The sequence below is a fragment of the Maylandia zebra genome, linkage group LG1, assembly GCF_041146795.1.
Source record: "Maylandia zebra isolate NMK-2024a linkage group LG1, Mzebra_GT3a, whole genome shotgun sequence".
Taxonomy (NCBI): domain Eukaryota; kingdom Metazoa; phylum Chordata; class Actinopteri; order Cichliformes; family Cichlidae; genus Maylandia; species Maylandia zebra.
In genome coordinates, this window is record NC_135167.1 from 30,207,446 (window position 1) to 30,228,795 (window position 21,350).

General features: G+C 39.1%; 1 protein-coding gene across 4 annotated transcripts in view; it reads left to right on the forward strand.

Annotated features, from left to right (window-relative positions):
- The window catches only part of znf609b (zinc finger protein 609b), an 83,037-nt gene that overhangs the window by 9,960 nt on the left and 51,727 nt on the right, over window positions 1-21,350 (forward strand). For 3 of the 4 annotated variants that reach the window (XM_012920984.4, XM_004557977.4, XM_012920985.5), the window contains exon 2: window positions 15,298-16,184. In XM_012920984.4, the coding sequence (XP_012776438.1) occupies window positions 15,426-16,184 (759 nt within the window). In that variant the 5' untranslated portion in view covers window positions 15,298-15,425. The remainder of the gene's footprint in view (window positions 1-15,297; window positions 16,185-21,350) is intronic. The other variant, XM_012920986.4, reaches the window with a different exon arrangement.

Sequence of the window (21,350 nt, forward strand, 5' to 3'; positions counted from 1 at the left end):
TTGTGTCTCTGAGGGACAGATCAGTGCAGCATTGATTGTGGGTAGCCACCATGTTAGAGTGACAATGCCATTTGAAGCCTCGCTTGTTGACTCGGCCCCTGTTAGGCAGCTGCTGGAAGAGAGGCAGGCAGTTATTTGAGGTTAATGGTTGTCCTCAGCCTTTCTCTAGTTGGACATTCACATGGCAACACCACAACTGTCTATGGTACAAACAGTAGTGCAGTGTATTAGTCACTCACCAGTGGCCTGCTGTTTTCTCATAGTTGGACTTTTGACACTCTGTAGGAGCGGTTATGCCAGTGTTCACTGTGGTGCTGTTGTTGCTTTATTACTGATTTCTATTGTTCAGTCATCCTCAGTGTAGTAGGTTAATAGAAGATTCCTCGTGGAATAAACTAGTATAAAAGCCTGAAAGGTCCAGAGAATTTGCGAGTAGATACCATTAACTTGACTGAATGCACTGTGTGCAGATGGGTATTTCACTTTTCACTAAGAATTTGTTGGAATCCTGCCTGGTGAGCTGCCCGTGCAGGAATGCATGTAATAAACAGTCGACAAAAGACTCTAGGGAAAAAAGTAGTGTCTTTATCTTCTCTGCTGCACACACACACAGACACAGAGAGCAGTGTTATTCAGGGACTTTCTGCTCTTTAGCCCGAGGCCATGTTCCTTTCACATCTCTTCCTTCTCCCTCATTTGTCAGTCAGTATTTAAGTTAATAAAACAAGCTTATTTTAGCTCGCACATTTCAGCTCCTTTTTCAGTTTACATTCTGGGTCGAGGAGGAAAACCTTAATATTGATTGATGGGGAAATATCATATATCGGCTATTCAAAATAATACTTTAACATTTCAGTCGGTGCAAAGCGCTTCAGCACTGTCTCTCACTGGTATATGCATACTACACCTGATTTAAAAAAAAAAAAAAAAAAGTAAGACATTATAATTTTGCATTCTTACTTGTGCACCTTTTCTCTTGTGCTTTTTTCCTAAAGTTTTCTCAGTTTCAACCTGAAACCTTGATTTTTATCTTTAAAATGTTGGGAAAATACACAATGTTCATTATTAGTGATCTGAAATTAGTGATCTCAGGCATCTCTGTGTAGAATTTGTGCATCGGTGTTTTGTGGATGGCTTCCAACTACTGCTCCGTCCTTACAGGCACCTCGCTTGACGTGTCAAACTAAGAAAGTCCAAAGTCCATGAGGCTCTGCTGCAGGAGTGTTCTTCCAGAATGATAATTGTGATATCTTAAAATGAGGGTCCAGATTCTCTCTTAAGTAGTAAACCACGTTGAGATCTGGTGACCATGATGGTCATAGCATGTCAATCACATCATTTTGCCACCTATTGAATATTCAGTGAGACCTCGTGCTCTCTCAGTGAGGCATTGTTATCTTGGAAGAGACCACTCCCATTTGGATAAAGTGTTTCATAACAGGATAAAAGGTAATGAGGGTTAGCCCACACGTCTACATTGTGATGAGTGACTCATCACTTTTTTCCTGTTCTCTATAAACCATTCTCATGCCTATGGTTTTTGCAACACTAAACACACTTGTGTAATGAGAGGGTTAAGCCCTTCAACCCTCATCTTGAAATCCCTCTGTATGTAATTGTTATTCGACTGTTGTTACTGACAGTATGATTGTGCCCTGCATTGGAATTTTCAGCCAACTGAGAAAGAGTTGGTCCGTTGTTTTTTGGTACTTGCTGCATAGTCATCAGATATTCGCTGTTGGCAATATTTACCCAAACATATTTACCCAAGTTTTCCATAGATGTAAATGCAGATGCAATTTCCTGCCAGTCTGTGACTAAAGCTCCTCCCCGCCATTTTACTGAAACTGAAGTCTTGCAGATTAGCAATTGCAAGTTTACATGAAAGTGTTTGCGGTAGCTGTGATTTCTGTGTACTGACTGTCCTCTGATTTAAAAGTGTGAAAAAGGAAATGTGCAGCCTTAGTGCGTGCAGTATTGTCTAAGTCAAGAAATCAGTCAGTGATCTAAATTTGATGACTGACTAAAGCCTGACAGCAGATACTCGGAGTAAAGTCTCAAAGCGAGGAGGAGCTTGATCGTATCACTTTGACTAACCACCTCAAGCTTCAGCCCTGCTTTGTTTGATTAAATTAGCCATTCTTCTTTGCTTTACTACAGCTAAATAATCAAAAAGAATAAATTGTGTGTGTTTTCTGAAACACCTTTTCTTGAATTTAGTGGAAAATGTCATGATGTCAAGTAAATTTGTGAGGGAGAATTCGTGAGGTCATATGGAAAGATACCCAAGGTGCTAAGGGAATCCAGCTACACTAGGTTAAGTAATAATATGTTGAAGCTGGTCTCTGTTGATGTTCCAAACAAAGTTCTTATAAGGATGTCAGCCACTCTGTAGCCAACACTTAACAGGAAGTTATTTTAAGCTTAGAAGACAAAGACAATACCTTGACATGTCTGTGAAGGTTCTCAGTCATCCAGGTCATCGTAGTCAAAGGAGCTTGCAAAAGAAAAGCGTCTGGACAATACCTTGACTTTCTCTTGTCAGTGGGACATAAAAAAGAATCACCAGACAAATTTGGTCAAAACAGATTAAAAGGTTTCGGTAGTGTGTACACAATGTTTAACCAGAGGTAAATGAAAAATACACTGGCCTTATTGTGACAGCATAGCTGGCACAAAGCTTTTGGGTAGTAGGGACCATCATCTGTGACATTACAGAGTTTTTATTGCGTATTTGTTTTGTAGTGTTTCTTATTCTCGCCTTAAAGGTTAGATTAATGTGTGGGGGTAGGTATTAGTTCATGTAGTTCACATCTGTGTATGCACTGTGATCATTTTATTTATAGAGCACTAACCACCATGGTTTGACTGTGGGTTTAACAACATATTTATAGTTTAGTATATGGAAACATTAAGTTTCCACAGGTCATGTGCATGACTTGTGTGCCTTATTGACATCACCCCACTTTGAAAGCTGCTGCTACAAGAAATTAAATATAGAATTAAGATGCTTTGTTGTCCTAAAGGATTGCTGGGTGTATCCAGTGTATATCCAATGCTAAAGGAGATGATAAAGAAAGCACTGAATGACCTCTCCTTGTATTTTGAGATTTCAGCCAGCTCTTAGAGATTTCACTTATATATTTCAGGGTCATTTCACTCAGTGGGCAGACTCCCTAAGCAAAATAAAAAAAAGAAGAAGATAAAAGGCTGATTTCCTACTGCTAAAGCCTGGGTTGTTTATTTTCAACAGCTCACTGACTCAAGTTTAAGACCATCTCTAAAAAGCCAACGAGGTGCTGAAAAGAAAATGCCCATTAAACAGAAATCATACCCCATCATGTCGAAAGCAACTGAGCACAAGTGAAAATGATATTGAGGAAAAGGGCTGATGTCTGTGTGCTTACCAGTAGATGTTATTAAGTTGTATGGACTAGTCCTCTTGATAAATGTTATTAAAATACTGAAATGCTGGTGCTCTTGGATACACTTTCTATCATTTGGCCTTGTGTGCATTTCTCTACTGAGCTCCTGTTTAAGTATTTATGGTATTTATGGTATTTGGATTAAAAACACTGCCAATCAGGAAGTTGCTTCCACTTAATGTTTGTTTACTTTTTTTTTGGTTTTGAATATGTCTATTTTTGAACCTCTGTTGATGGACGTGGATCTTTTGGTACCTAGTATGACAAAATGTCATCTTTTTCCACTTTGATTGTCATGTAGGAACACTATGTTGACAGCAAAGTAAGACAGATAGTCAAGACCAGACATTAAATTCAGCACAGCAAACACGTAACGCGAACATACCCTGAGGTTTTAATTTTACCAACATCGCATATCTTACTTTGGTGGGGTTGTAGATGTCGACCTAAAGTCAACACAAAGCACTTCAAGAGCTCTCTTATCTACACTTGTTATTCTCTTTCGTCTGAATAATTTAGTTTCGTTTAATGAGTTTGTGCTCTACCATTGCAATAAGCATTAGTAAACCAGTTTCATTTAGAAATTATTCAAGTGATAGCAGTCAAAAAAGATATGTCTAGATTGCACTTGATTTTGTCTAGTTTGTGTTTGATGTACTCGATAATGTTGCTAAGCAGCTCTTTGTAATGTACTACTTGATCCTTTTTATCTCACAGTCTTGCTGAGTGGTTGTCACTTGCCAACAGTCTGTCTGTAACCAAATTAGTTTAGGCTTGATAAGACTACCAGAGCTGTGGAATGAAATTTCATACTCTTTGTTGAATTATCTTGAACCCCTATAGAAAGAAGACCGTTTTGTGTCAAGGGGAACCTCTTCATCAGCTCTAACTGATATTACCACAGAAGTTATTGCTATGGTCCCTTCTGTTTCAGTGTTTAAACAGCTCAGATGCTAAATATACTGTTGCATTGTAATGCAGATGGCACCATCTTTTTTTTCTGTTTTGGCTTAAAGGGCTCCATCGAGTGTTTTAAGTCTCACTACCTTGTGGAGGAATGTAATGTTGTCGAAGTCAATCATCATTACCACAGAGGAGATGTTACTCTTAAACAAGGCAGTTTGTCCTGCAGTATTAACATTCTAATTTTACCGCTTTGTCCTTGTTCGTGCAGTCTGTGTAGCTCTTTGAAGACTGATAAACAAAGCTGTGATTGGTTTTATTTTTTATTTTTTCCACTGACATTTTAAGATACTGGAAACAATTCCACCATGAGTGTTGTGCACATTTTTTAAAAAAGGAGAAAATAGCCTAGATGTCTTTGTGCAGCTGTTCTCGTTGACTTGTTAGTGTTGGGGATTGAACAGATATATCAGCTGTTGGTGATTCAGAGTTCGCAGCTGGTAGTTTTTAGGCGTTAGAAGATTTTACATGTGTGTTATAAAAAGAATTGAAAGTTGAATTGGGCTGCTTTATTTTATTAACGGTCTAGATTATATTGTTCTACCACAAAGTGCTGGTTAGTGGAACATATCACTCAACCCTGTTCTATATGAGGCTTAATGCTAAGTAGTTATTTTTAATGAAATGCAGAGTATTGGTTTAGTGTGTTCTTTTAAGTGATAAGATGTTCTTTCTATCTTTCACTGCTAAATAGGTGATAAAGCCCCTGGTGTGGTATTTGTGACGACGTTCCACTTTCATGTTGGTGTGCAGAGATGACAGGCTAGATGAATACTTGTCATCTTGAAGTGTTCCTGTGCCCCACGTGCAAACATATAGATGGATGCAGTAATGTATTACTAAAAATTCCTTAGCAATATCAACCCTAAAGTCTCTCCACTGGGAGATTGCGCAGTCAGTGTGCCTATTGTGCAGCTGGCCATGGATGCAAAGAAGAGTGCCATAGTAGATGCCGCGACTGCCGCTACATCAGCTTCCATTGAGACAGAGTGCCTCAATTATAGAACGGAGAGAGCAGAGATAATTAGAAGTGTTTTGAGAATCTTAGAGACTAGCGTTGGTAATTCAGAAATCATGGCATAGTGGAATGGCTCGGCATGTTAATGGAGTTGCTCTTGTTTCTGCTCGAGTCCTCTTTGAGCAGAGGAAAAATCAATATGGCTCTTTGTCAGTGTTTTAGGATTGGGGGTTTCTTACTCTCTTGCCAACGTGTGCGTGTTCTTTTCGCTCTCTGCATCAGCTCTAACCACAGACAAGCCACAGTGTGAGTATTTATTTCTTCTCTTAGGTGAGTCTAATTTCCTTTTAAAGTACCCACCACTCTTTGACTACTTGACAAAATTCAGATGATCTTTTAGTGCATTTTTATTGATGTTTTCTTTGCCATGAATAGCGGTGAATAGTGTTAACACTGTGCTGAGGTTATTTCTAAGAGCATTTCACTAATACTTTGTGACAGGCAGAAGAATTTGATTTACTGGGGCAAGCATTTCCGTTATCAAATGACCGTAAACGCACTTGATGTTCTGTAGCTTTGAATCATCTGAGGCATATGTTTATTTCGAATAGTTCAAGCCTGATATTTATCTCAATTTGATTACAATTCACGCAGAGTTGCCTTAATCTGTCAAGTACTTAAACCTCCAGATCAAGGCTTTATTCTTTCTTTTAATCTATTGATATCACTATCAAAGGAGGGGGAGGGGCGTAAGCTGTAAAAATGCAGCACCTTATAAAAATTAAAGTAGTTGTTAGCCCCGTCTGTTGTGCCATTTTTCATTTCTTTAATCTGGCAGCTTTTGTTGTGCAGAGCGATCATCTCAAAATGCTTTGTTTAAGCATACAACATAATTACAGAGGCTTCACTAGGCAAGTAGATTTTTGTATAGCCCCCAGCTGAATCCGTTGGCAGTTACCATTTCCCCACTATTAGACATGTCACTTCAAGATGTCATCTTTTTCCATCCATGACATTTCCCCTATTACTGCAGTCATCTGCCTTAAATAGATACTACTAACAATAAGGTTTTATAATTAAGGAATTTGGTTTCTTCTTGTAACAGTTGCTTGAAACGTTTGTACTGTTACTGATATGAGTGATTGGCACTGAAGTTAGACTGATTTGTAAAGTTACAACAATGCAGAACTGGCATGATGTTCTGTTGGTTTGGTTATCAGCTGTGAGCTAGACACTCAGAAGTCCATTCACATTTCCTTCTGGAACAAAAATGCAAGAGCTTTAGCGAGGCACACGTTGGAACGATTTGACAACGCACCAGTGCAGAGTTGGTCTTCAAAGCAGGGCGAACACTATGCCAATTTTATTAATCATGCAGGATGTATTAACTCGCTGCCAGAATCTGCTGTTTGTGTGGTCACAGAAAAATAAGCCTGCCACACATGGAACTTACAATGAGAGTGAACACTAAGCCTGGTCAGTTTTGTCCCAGTAATAATGGATCACTTAAGTTAATTATGAATGTGTTGCTCTTGTCGGTATATTTTGTGATATGCCAAATATTCAACTTTCCTCAAGTGCTTATTAACAAAGACTTAATCTGACTGGTGGCAACATATTTGCATGTCTGCATTCACCAATCAGACAGTAATTATTAGGAAACCTTCAAAATCTCTCTGGGAGTGATTGCAGTCAGTCCAAGTCAGACTGGGAAGGGTTGTCTCAGGTGACCTGTGCAATCATCTTGCAGAAGTGGTCATAAATAAAAGGTTCAATAGTTTTAAATGATTTTTTTCCTCCATGTTTTGCTCTGACATCTACAATAAGTCGCAGCAAAAATAAAATGTTGTCTCCTGGAATCTGCAAAGGCTTGTCTTGGTTTTTGTGCACGCTTTAATACACCTGCTCGGATACGGTGCTGAGAGGGTGTAATGTCAAGAAGTCAGTTTCCTAATGCATCTAACCTTTTCTGTGAGCAAATAGTTTAAATGTCAGTGTAGTTGATCACATAATAGATTTTATTTATTTAATATTCCAAAACAGTCTGTGGGGCAGCAGAGGTAAATATTTGTAGTCGAGTTTAACATTTACGTTGGCATTTCAGCTGTGATCAAATGATGACTGCGTTGCCTTATTTGTCCACCTTAGTGTTTATGTACTGATGTGACATTGATGCAAGATGTAAAAGAGTGTTACTTCTGTTCTGTCACCTAACCCATTTTACTGGAACACTACTGTGGACAATATACCTTTTAAAGCGGCGTTGTGTAAGAGCTTTAAGTTTTGCTGCCCAACAGCAGCTCTTCTACATCTGGTTTGGTCTGAGTCATTGTTCTGCCAGTCCAGAAATCGTGGAAGACTACTGCAGAAAAGACTGGAAGACTTTATATTAAGAGGTTATAGAGTGTTGAGTATAATGTATTAACTCATTCACTGCCAGCCATTTTCAAATCAGGTAACTCCCCACTGCCCCACTGGGTTTTTGAGCATTTTCACTCATTTTTGAAGAGCCACAGAAAACTGTGTGTTATGATCATATAAACGCTGAACCTACCAAAATGAAGAACAGACTCTCTTCTTTCATCCAAAAAAAAAGCTTGTTTCTACCATTTTCCATTCTTTAGTAATCAGCTGTAGAAGAGAGGTGGGTTCCACCAAAAATGCCTGTTTTGACCAAAAAAAGGGAGAAAACGAGCTTTTTGTGAAAAATACATTTCAAGCAGAAAAGTGCCTTTGACACTAATATTTCTTGCTTTGTGACACCTCTAACATATAAAATAGTTTTTCACTTCTATAAAACAGAAATAACACTGAGAAAGGTTATGTTTTATCAAAACAATTTATTTACAAATATATGAAAAAATCAAATTCACTGACAAGCTGCCCGAGGTTGTATTCTGGCCCCTCCCATTGAAAAACGTAATTGACGTCTATAGACGTCAATGGCAGTGAATGAGTTAATTAAAAAAAATCAACCTTTTAGAAATGGGAGATTGTAAAATTTATCTTCACTCATATGGAAGGCAGCTGTCTAGTGAGCCTCCATTTGCTTAGCATTGTGAGTTACTGTTGTTGGCCTCTTTACTGCTCAAGATGCTGGCTGACCCACAGACTCCTGATTCCCATCACTTTGATTGGCTGCTAGTGTTTATTTTTTGATAATCAGCTCAAGCACACAATCCAATTACACAGAGGTTAGTTTGTGAATGCGCGCCCTGAGTGAAATTAAGAAGATCTGAGAACATCTGTAGGCGTTGGGTTTTAACCCCCCCACCTCCACCCCTCTGCCCAAAGTATCCATAATGACATTTTACAAGACAAAGTAAGCATTCAAGTTGGTCTTCTTTTGTCATGTTGGGCTTCTACTAGCAGTTAAAGCCATAAGACATCTAAACAAGGCATGTGAATATGTGACATATCACACCAATCAGGGCTGAATACATCCGGTTAAACGGTTGGGTTTCCCTACTATTATGACAACAGTTTTTTAAACAATTCCCAGATCAAATGGACAAACAAAACTGTGCTTGATGTTCTCTACTGTTTGTTACCACATTCGTTACAGCAAATGGTGGAGACAGCATAGTCAAGTCAAAAATCAAGTTTAACTCTGGTTAATAACAGTTACATTTGTTACTGTTACTGCTGTCTGAAGATCCTCGAGTAAAAAAATAAAAAGAGTCTTACACAACCACAGTGCACTAAATTGCCATCTGAACAAACTAGAATGAAGATCTGGCAGATCTTTCTGAACCTACCTGGATATTAAGAATTTATTATATTTTATAGCTTTATATACCCGGCCAGTAGCTAAGCCTTGAATATGGAAAGATTAGAGAATGCCAATGCTGAAGTGGACTTTATATTCAGCATTGAATAATTAGTATTTGTTTATTTACACAAGGCAAACTGTCATTGCAATACTAAATTATGTTATTGCAAATCAAAGATTTTCCATCGGATGTGAAGCTAGCCAGGAGCATCGACATCACTAATAAGTGGACCTATACATTCTGTGATATGGGGGGCAGCCAATTACCATTACCATTATTTTTGCACTGGATTTATGTGCCATTGTTTGGTTTAATAATAATTTAGAAGAAGTAAGCATGCAAATGAGTGTTTATTTGCTATACTCTGCTTCTGTGTTACAGTACAATCAATTTCAGCCATAAGCTAAACAGCACAGTGGTGTTGCTAGGCAGAATATTAGGAACAGATTCTAAGGGAGCCTTGTTACTGTTTATCTTATTTCCCAGTATTCTTTTTCTTTTCTTTTTTTTTCCTGTCATGGACAAATTATTTCTGCCTATTTCAGAGAATGGTCAGCTGTTTCCGAATATATGTAAACCTTGACACAGTTTTTGTTCAAATGTAACTGCAGTTACAATGTGTGGCCCATCCGTTTTGCTCTTTTGCCATCAGAATTATTGTCTAAAGGCGAAGAAAGATGCCCAACGGATTTACTTTACCAAATGGACCATCCCAGCCTTGCCGTAATGGTCTATTTGATTCACCTTTTATTGTTTATTTTATTTTATTTTCACTTTGCTAAACACGGGACAGACTTGACTGGGGAAAAGGGTTGAGCCCTCCATGGAAGATGCTCCTGGAGGGCTCAACCTGAGGGCTCCTTTTTTTTTTTTTTTTTTTTTTTTTTTTTTTTTTCTTTTCTTTTTTTTCTTTCTTTTTTTTTTCAAGAGCCAAATGTTGTTGGTTAGCTGACTCAGAACCTTTTTTGTGCACAGGTAGCGGTTATTCCTCCATTATATCTTGATCAGCTGAGCAGTGAGAGGGTCTGTAGTTTATTCCAGCTGTGGATTTTTCTGTGAGTCAGCATTGTGCAATCAAAGGAACTGCAAAACCCAAACTGCAGGCGCAACATTAAAGGTGACCAGTTAAAAGTTTGGGGGTTTTTTTCAGAGAGAGAGAGAGAGAGAGAGAGCTTGGGCTTGGCAGTATATAGAGACCTGGCCATTAGATGAAGGGAACAGTGGTGCATGATCACAGGAGCCTTTGCAAAGGAAACAAAATTGCTTTCATAGCATGCAGTCAGGTGAAGACAACTCTCCAGGAGGTTGGCATATCATTATCTAAGCATAGCATAAAGGGAAGACTTCACAAAAAGAACTGCAGAGGGTTTACCTTAAGGTACAAACCAAGAGCCGAAAGACCAGATTAGACTGGACATGGCTTCCAGCGGTACTGGGTCACTGGTGTTTATTGATGGTGTGACAGATGACAAAAGCAGTGGGATAATCCAGAGTGTACAAAGAAAATACTGTCTGTTTAGATTCAGCCAAACGTAGCAAAGTAGATGGGACGCTACTTCACAGTACAGATGGAAACTGACCCAAAACACTGTGTAAGCAATCCGGGCGCTTTTGAAGGTAATGAAGTGGAATATTCTTCAATAGGAAGTCAGTCACTTGATCACAATCTAGTGGAACATGCATCTCACCTGTTGGAGATAAATTAAATACAAAAAGACACCTGAACTAAAACACACAAAATAAAGGCAGTTAAAAGAAACCTCAGAATAATGTTGGTTTCAGAGTAAAGGCAGTCCTCAATTGTGATTCCTTCCATTTGTTTAATTATATTTGAGCAGCTAAAAGTGGGTTCAGCAGTCATGTTAAATGGAGCTAGTTGCTGGAGACTTTTTCCATTAAAGGAAACATCTTGTTATTGAACTACTGCTGCACAATAGAAGAAGCAGGCAAGAAGTTACAAACCATCAAATTAACGATAGCACAATTGGAAGACTGCAATCCAGAAACATATGGAGCAGCCAAAGCATGTGAAAGTCAAACAACGCTAAATGTAAAAGGGGAAAAGCAAAACATTGTGTTCAATCAATGGGAAAAAAAGAGAGAGTTCTAATGTAATATAGATTAACACACTGTTACACACCCAGATCACTCAGATTCCTTCTCTTAATTCATTTTAGTTTCCACAATACTGTAAAAGTAATATGCATACACATTTTGATGCTCCCTTGTTTTGGGTCATTATGCTCACTGCATTTTGTTCACCTGTTATACAATTTGAAACTGAGAATTAAAGCGGCAATATGAGCAATTTTAGGATGTGGATAGTGGAGCTGAGTTTTTTTCAGTTTTGTTTGTTTTTTGTCAGCTACACGAATGAAATATGAAGTGAATGCGCATGGTGCATTTTCCTAGCACAAGTGCTACTGGATATCCCTCACTGTTCAAACATTCAGTGCTTGATATAGAGAGTCACAGCTATGCAGGGAATGCATTTGAGATTTTGCAGGTGTTCTTCTCTGTGAGATATGGTAAACCAAATCTCTCCTCCAGCCCTGCACGACAATTTAGAGCAACTCTGGAGAAACATCTTTCAGTCCTTAATAAGATGTGGTGCACTGAGTTCAGGATGAGGTAATAATCATTATGACTAAGTATGCACCTCAATTAAAAAAAGGAAAAGAAACCATTATAGCATTATATAAGCTTTTTTTATTGTTATTATACCAGGAGCTGCAACAAACAATGCCCTGGGCCCCACTGGTAGTGCTATTAAATATGTGTTTATCATGGGATGCAATAATCTAAATGAATGGGTTTTCGTTGCCATGTGTCTCAAGGATCTCTGGGTTTGTGATAGTAGGATACAGTAAGAAGGTTCCTAGCAGAGATAATCATGCTTAATTTAAGGGCACGTCTCATTTATACCTTAGCTGAGTCCTTATCTGGCTGTCTGTGCTATCAAACAATAATTACCTGCTCTGACTTTTGATTTAAAATGTGTAACGTCCATTGCCGGCTATTTTTGTCAGATTTTGGAGAATTACCCTCATTTGAGCCCTTAATAGTGCAGTCATATTTTCTCTGTCAGGTACAGGTGGTAATAATAGAGTCACTTGTCATATTTCCCATTGTGTCTGTGTGTTATTTTTCACCTTTCCATTGTATTGCTTCTGTCTGCTACACTTGGTAAGCAAAAAAAGGGAAAATGAGGCTGGCCGGTGCCTCAGTAGTCATTTTCAGAGCCTTGTTTACAGACACATACTCTAGCAGTCACATGTAGAAAAACCACATTATGTCAAATCTGAATTAGCTGTGTTCCACATGAAATAATCCAGAAATCACAACCCGCTGTCCTTTTTCTACACTCTCAAGGCTAAATCACCCCTACATGGCCTCGAATAGATAGCTGAATGAAACTGGATCTGTGAAGAGAAGAGAAAAAAAAAAGGGGGGTGGGAGGAGGCTGGGGGTGCAAGCACTGTGGGAGTTACACAGCCTGCATGCCTTTCACTCAATGGGCCACTCTTTGGGACATTTCCTCAGTGCAGCTTTTTAAAAAGGGGCTTGCACTGCAGCTCCAGCAAAAGGGGCAGTACAGTGGGTCAACTGCCACTAGAGTTACAACCTCTCTTTTGTCGAGGTGTTGGACAAATTAGACCTCACAACTGTTTACCCAGTCATATAGGGACAGCTGCATCACTCCGCCCCTCCAAAACCTGCCACTGATGGTCGTTCCTTTGGGGAGCCATCTGTGAGGAGTAAGCAGCGATCAAATGATTGCTCAACAGTTTTACCTCCGTCACTGCTGGGGGTGATCATTTAACAGAACGAGATGTGTGTATTGTGTGATCCAGCTGTGATGTTTCCACTGTTTTTCTTGATGGAGCTAAGTCAGGGTACATGTTAAAATGAGCTGGTAGGTGTAAGTGTGCACCAGCATCTGTGCTGCATCCTTTAGATTTTTTTCCCCCCTGAGGAGGGTGTAACTGAACTTATAAAGATAGTCTTGTGTGGGTATGTGTCATAACTGGATAATTTGGTATAAAGGATAATTCTTTGAGCTCTTCCATTATAGAAACATTTATTTCATTTAATTGTACTACCAGCAGTAATGAGGCAGAAAATATGCTAATATCTCCATGTAATCTCTTTGGGTGCTGTCACAGTTCTTGGTGGATGCCACAGGATTCAAATGAGCCAAATACACATGAGTAGAAGTCCAACATTCAGATGTGAATTTTAATTATATTGGTTTGTGGTTTTTAAAAAAAGTCTGCATTATAAATTTATAGGTTTTATGAATAAAGTAAAAGTAAAATGCTTTCTTGCCATTTATTTTTTTTAACTGGCAGAGTTTGATATCTCTAGTAACACACTGTGAATGATGTCCTTGATTTTCATCAGTTCTTGACTCACCTTTATAGAAGCACTGTTTAATACCAGTTGTTCATTTACGCATTGATTGATTGATTGTGAAAAAGGTTTGCTGAATCCGTATAGCAAATTTTATTCTGGATTTTAATCAAATTTTCTTTTTACATTTTTACTCCACTACTACTACTACTTGCATTTACAATATACATAAATTTTCACAGAACATCCCATGCAACATTTACATCTGTTTGCTACACGACATATTGCTGCCGACCAAACTGCAGTTGTTGCAGTTTGCATCTCAGCGACACATTTACATTTCTGAGAAGGTTAGGTCCAAGCTAATTTGACTGGCAGATAATTAGATGTAGCTGAAGCATAATTTTACTATGAAATGTAGCAGAAAATGAAAGCTAATCATTTTGTAGACCCACCTGACCGTAAATAGTTGTAGCAATAAGCATCAAATTTAAAGGAGCACTTTAAGCAGGAATAGATGTTTGGGACATAAGCATGAAATTCAACATTGTATTATAATGATTATAATATTTGACTTCCTCTGAGGATATATTTTTATGTGATACAATACTAAGATATTTTAATAGCCTATAATATGTAAACACAATCTGTATGAACTCATCATTATTTACTTTTATTATTAGCATTGTTTTATTTCTGTTATTTTACACATATCTCCATTCATTACATTAGTATTACTACATAGCTTCAACTTCATGCTGACCTTAAGTTGTGTTTCTGCACCTTAGTTTTAGTCACTATTGTTAATCACCATTTTCATATAAATGTAGTCATACATAGCCCCTATATACCTGTTGCTAATACTGAGCTAATGGCAAGTTATTACTTTAGTGTCAAAATACAACTACCTAACTCTAAAACTGTGTGAAGCTGTGCATTGGTTAATTACACGGAGACATCGTTGTACTTTACAAAGCTCCTAGCAGACTTTCAGTGTTTCTTATAGTAAATAATAACCTCTTTTCACAGTCGCCCACTCACAACAAGCACGCTAACAGCTTGATTTTCACATTGAGCTCACATCTTTTTTTTTTCTGAAACTCCAGAGGAAAAAACAAGAACCAAAAACTTGTATCTTTATACAAAAAGATTTATATAACTATATTACCTTTTTCAAACCCAGATTTGAGTTCTGTTTTGAGAAAAGAATTTTTAAACATTCTTTTCTGACCATTTTGTTCTGCAGTATGTCCACAAATGGATACAGCTAAGATCTGTTCAAGAATGTCATATTTATTTGCCCAAAGATATATAAAAGTGATGACCTTTAGGCTACATTGTGTAAGCAAATACAACAAACTGGTGTTCTCCTGAGACGTACACTGGTTCATTCATGCTTTTAAGCTCCTCTGTTAGTTCAAGATTACCATTATACTATTGAGTTGAAAAGGCACGGCTTCATAAACCATGCGGGGGAGTGTGAGGCCAGCTACTTCTTATTTATCAGCAGTGGCACTATCAGCAGTGGCTTGTGAAAAGAGAGCCAGTCATTCAGAACAGTGGGGCCACCTTGGCTGTCAAGGCAGGATTTAGGCTACATTTCCCATGGTTGCCATGACGACTGTGGGAAGTGATTATGAAGAGAGGGTTTCGAGCAGCGCTGTCACACCAGTGGGTATTACCATAGTGGTTTGCACGGTGATCATCAGAGAATTACTGGCTCATGATCAAACGATTTTTTTTTTTTTTTTTTTGTATCCACTGTTATTTTTGTGTCTGAAATATGAGATTAATGTATGTGTTTTCTTGCTTCTGTTTTTTCTAGGGTAAAATGTGGTTAAATGGGACAGGAACAAGTAGACCGTGAGGATTCTCTAACCCTTGCCCCTGTGTCCCAACCGTCTAAGAGGGTGTCGGACCTCACTGAGGCAATCCTGGGCCGTTGGCACTAAAATGTCCCTAAGTGGTGGCACTGCAGGCGGGAAAGGTGTGGACTCTAATGCGGTGGACACTTACGACAGCGGGGATGAGTGGGATATCGGTGTTGGAAATCTGATTATTGACCTTGACGCTGACTTAGAGAAGGACAAACTTGAGATGTCTGGCACCAAGGACGGTATGGCGGCACCACCAAGTGCAGTTGCGGCATTGCCTGACAACATCAGGTTTGTTAGTCCAGTGTCTGGCTCTCAAGGCAAGGAAAGTAAATCCAAATACAAGCGCAGTAAGAACTCTAAAGACAATAATAACAAAGCTTCAGCTGGAGATGGGGGTAAAAAAGAAACTACAGGGCGGACTCAAGGGGAGCCAACAGGCACAGCAGCAAGTGCAGCAGCTGCTGGCAACAATTCCACCTCTGGGAAGAACATGGAAAAAGTGGGAAAAGCCTCCAGAGGTGTTCTCGGCGGTAAAAAAGAGAAAGACGGGGCTAGTGGGAAAAGCAAGAAGGACAAAACAGATGGCGCCCCTGTCGTTGCAATAGGTGTCACAGAGAAGGACGTTGTCTCTCAAGCCCAGGTTGCTTTGGGAAATAGTCGTAACGCATCCTTTGAGAACACGCAATCAGCAGACTTGGCAGATGCCAATCAAATGGGGAATATTGCACTTGAACCTGTTGGGATAGTACCAGCACTGACTACAAAAACTGAACCAGAGGAGGTGGAGAATGGTAATGGAGAATGCAAGACGTTAAAGAAGGTAAAAAATGAAAAGGTACGTTTTCCTTTATTTTTGGTTTTAACTTTGCACATATCTGTTTGGCATCACTGGATTGGGTTATATTTGTCCTTGTGAAAAGAATTTTTTAATTTCTCGTTTTAGCGAAATGTACCTTTGACATTAAATAAGTTGTTTTTATTCATTAGTCTCCTAGAAAAAACAAACATATTGGCATACATGTTTTTTTTTTTTATCCTAACTAAAGCCTGCTAAATTTGACAATATTTTCTATTTCTATCGAAATCTGTGTTGGCAAGAAGAATGCTCGCCTTGTTTATAAGGTGAAAAGTATCTTTGAAACAGCACTGGCTTTATTTATCATAGAGAAATAAAAACAGTAGTGCTTAATACTGTAGACTTCTGGAAATTGTGCTCATAAGGGCCTGTTGCTTTCTGCAGGCTTGGAAATGTACATTCCCCAAAGCAGTCTGACATGTGATGCAGAAGAAAAGACCAACTGCTGATTTCTCTTTTATTACCATGCGATGAGAAAGGGTACCCTTGATGTATAAGATGCTGAGTCCAGCTACAGGAAATGGCCCACACAGCAGTGTTTTTTTTCCCCCCTGTTCTTGAAAGCAGGATTGATAATTGCCTGCTTATTTTAAATGGTTATTCCATGTTAAAAATAAATGCCAACAAGCCTCAGGTGAAATCAAAGGTATTATGTGCTTCACATGAGCCAGTAAAGTACCAGTGGCTGACTAAAATGTAATGCACACTGTCACGCAAAACCATAACATAATCCCTGTGAAGTGAAGTAAATGTCAAAATTTCTTCTTCGTTTTTTTATTATTCGCACAATTTCAACGCTGACATTGTCATACAGGAACAATATAAAGATCCGTGTAGCTATTCACCCACACTTATCTTGTTCACTCATAGAGTTGATCTATCACTGTCTCTATTGTATGCCTCATAGCAGCCTTTTCATGCTCTTGCAGTATAAAAGACAGCAGAGCAGGGAGGTGCTGAGGACTGTTTTTGTCTGTCATCGTGTTCCATTCTTAATCCCACAAGCCCCAGCAATGCCTGGTGGAGCAGTGTGTGGGGGAGGGAGCTGGTGCAAAGCACGCCTTCATCGTTTTTCCTGCTGCTCTGAAAGTGGCATGGGGGATGGGCTGTAAGGAAGCCTGTTTGATTCCTTAAATCCAGGACACCCAGACATGAGCACAAGCTGTAGAGCTGTCGAGTGCCGCGAAAGGAAATTTCAATGTGAATTCTGTAATTGCGATGTATTTCGAATGAAAAGGTTTCGTGAATTGGTTCACTGCGCTGAATAAAGGAGAGGGGTCACAACTGCTTTTAAATATCGATCTTGATTAAATGTATCCTTGAAAGTGTGATGGTGGAGGAAAGAAAGGGATGTGATTGCGTTGCTGCATTCATCAGTTTTGGCTTGAAGAGCTGTTTCATTTGGTGTCCAATGTTTAATGGATGTGTTTTTAAAAACCACACACATCAAAAGTGCATTTACCTCAAAGAATAAAATCAAACAAAAGCTGCTTTCAGCCCTGCTCTTCAGCCCCGAGCTTTTCTAGGACTTAACCGATAGAGACACAAATGTGTGACGCCGCCTGACTGGAAATTAGCCAGCCTTTAACCTGCTAGCTCTCTTAATACAAAGATGTTTTGGATTGATGTGTGAATAGCACAGCTAATATAATAACTGTAAAATAACCATTAGTGATTACTAGTTCAAACACATTTGAAGTAGGCTACAACCTGCTGTTTGTTACATGTAAGTAAGGACCACTTCAAGGAATATTTTATTCGCTTTTTAAATATTTTTTTTAAATGTATTTATTTTATTGATTTCCTTTTGTTAAATAGCTCAAGTTTGCACTCACTGGTCAACTCATTAGGGACACCATCTGTTCCTAATGCCTGATTTACAGCTTTGCGTTAAATGTACATGTCGCAGTGATGCAGACCTCGACAGTTGCGATAGGTCTGTTTGGCAGTAGAAATGTTGCCATGGGCGGCATGATGGTGCAATGATTATCAGTGTTCTGCACAGCAAGGAAGTTCCTGATTCCTGCAGAGCTTGCGTGTTCTATTCAATTCAGTTTTATTTATACAGCGCCAAATCACAACAACAGTCGCCTCAAGGTGCTTTATATTGTATGGTAGACCCTACAGTAATACATATAGTGAAAACCCCAGCAATCATGTGACCCCCTATGAGCAAGCACTTTGGCGACAGTGAGAAGGAAAAACTCCCTTTTAACGGGAAGAAACCTCTGGCAGAATCAGGCTCAGAGAGGGGCGGGGCCAGCTGCGCGATCAGTTGGGGTTAGAGAAGGAATACAGGACAAAAGACATGCTGTGGAAGAGAGACAGAGATTAATAACAGGTATGATTCAATGCAGAGAGAGGTCTAATAACAGAGGTCTTCCTGTACCTACATGGATTTCCTTTGGGCAGTCTACCTAAAATCCAAATGCATTCATTACCGTGTATGCGAGATAAATAAAGTGCTTAAAATATAAAGAAGAAAGCTGTGTATAAATGTATAATTAAATTTTAGTCTAAAGCACTTTGAGTGGGAAGATTAGAAAAGTGCTAGATAAATGCTAGTGCATTCCTTTCCATTGTATGTGGTGTAAACACCACAAGTATTGATTAGCACTAGGAGATCAAGCTTGAACATTATATTGTGCATTAGTTTTTATTCTGTTAGTGTAGACAATTATGCCTTTCTCATTTTCATGGCTCATAATCAATCCTTATGTAGACATAGAGTTGGTTTTGAAATCTTTTCTCCTTACTGGCTTTCAGTAAACATAACTGTTGATCAAGTACCTCAGAGATGTGTGGTTCGTGTGCAGTAACTTTTGTGTTGGTGGTACCTGTGAAAAAGTATCCACGCAGATGCCAGAATGCCAAATACCCCAGCAAACATTGCCCAGAGCGTTGCACTGCGTGTGCTGATTTTTCTTCTTCTCATAGCGCATCCTGCTCCATTTTTTTCCCCATGTAATTGAAACGCATGGTACAGGTCATCTACACAAAATCCTGCACGCAAATGCAAGTAAAAAAGGTTTACCACAGCATAGAAACCATTTGTAACACCCAGGAACTGAAAGACCTGATTAGACCTGACCTTTGCCACAAAATGACTCGTAATAGCCCAGGATCCGAAGCGTACATCCTCTCTCAAATATGGTGAATAACGTATTATAGCATGGGCAAATATAGCAGCTAATGGAAACTAATAGGACGGCACTTAACTGTACAGATGGATAATGACCTGAAACATAACAGCCAACGCAACCTGAGAGCTTCTTTGGCAGAGAAACTGAATGATGTTAAATGGCTGCTCCAGTCCCCAGACCTCAGCCCAGATAAGCATGGTTTTCACTAACTGAAGACTAAACCAAAGGCAGGAAGTTGTAGAAACAAGCAGCGAGTGAAGCTGGATTCTGTAAATGTCTGGCAAAACGTTTTTTGGCAGTCACTGAGAAGTATTAAAAACAGTGCTTAGATTTATAATCACATTGGTTTGTCCATAATTCCATAAATCACATCTTGATTGCTTCATTTCAAATCCACTGTGGTGGTGCACAGAGGCAAAATTGGAAATAGTGTCAACTGTCCAAATATTTACAGACTTGAGTGAATTTTGGATGCTGTTTTTGTTTTTTCATCGTACACAAGCCAATTTCACCAGCTTTCAGCGTCCACTGACGACATTTGTTTTACTGCCTGTGAAATTGATACTAAATCTGATGGGGGGGGGGGGGAAATATGTGAAAAACGACCACTGAACTGACTCACAACTACCCTTAGTCATCACAAGTACTTGCTTATCCGCCTTCTGCACACTGTTATTTAATGCCTTCCCTTTTTACCTAATCACATCCAGAAGCTTTACAGGGTAATATGGCATTTGTATCAAAGTCTGAATGCTTTTTGTATATAAATGTTATGCTTGAATGTGTATATTATGTAGAGTTTAACCATAGAGCAGATTCTTAGGAAGCAAATTTGGATATTTGTCAGCCTAGTTACAGCTTGTCTGAAAGATCTAGTTTAAAAGATCTTGTATGGCTTATCCAAGCATTAATCAGTATCTGTCTCACTAGTAATCTTGTTCTCCATGGCAGAGGTGTAATAGCTTGGCTTCATTGCCTATGTCCTAAGTTAAAGGTCCCCAAAGCCTTCTCTTTGTCTACTTCCTTTGTACAATCGCTAACTACCTCTGAGTGTGTCTCACTCTCCCACCTCTCATTATACAAACCTAGAGGAGTGAGGCATTCGTCAGCTTCCTCGATGTGCCACCGACCTTGATAAATGGAGCAGCTCTCATGGAAAATTACATAGGCAATGCTACTTTGAAACGTGGGCAGAAAAGGGAAAGACTGCACTTGAATGAAAGAGCCCTGAATACAGCTCTGCATTCCTGTTGATGTCCAGCTCGGTGAGTTCAGGGATATCATGAGAAGAAAGGCAGAGTTCTTTCTCTTTGCCTGTGCCTGATGGACTGTTGCTCTTGTGTTACGACTCATTCCTTTTGAGTAGTGCCAGGGATTTTAAAGGCTGTGGAACAGAAGGAGGACTGTGATTTATTTTGAGAAGGGGTACGAATTACACCAACAGGCTCATTGCAAAAAGAGCCTGTTAACTTACCCGTTAATGTTCTGGTAAAGCCAATTGTGTATGTATGAGGAGAATTAATCCTTTGTTAACAGAATAATTCCCTTTTCTGTCCTGTGAAAAAGTGCAACTGTGCATCGTGCTGTTCTTTATTTTCCCCGTTTTTTCAGAAGCGTTTTCACGTGCAGGATTGAATGCTACAGGAGCTTTAAATACTTCGATTTACAGTGTGGTTACGTGACAGATCTTGTGAACTAATTATTACCTTGCACTGCTCAGCTGACTAATCTGTCTCAACTTAAGATGTTTTCACACATGAACTACAGAGAATTTTGGGAGAATTGGGTCAGGGAATTGTCCACAGTCTTTACTAGCATATAGCATATAATAGGAGATGGTCTGCTTTATTTGTGCCCTTATTACTGGAAATACTGTTTAGTTTAGGCAAGGGAGTTGCTTGTTTAAAGCCGGAGGAGACAGGACACCCACCCACTGTGAATTTACCAGACAATTACCTGCGACGTTCTCACTCGGGTGCTCTAAGACATCACAGACTTTGAA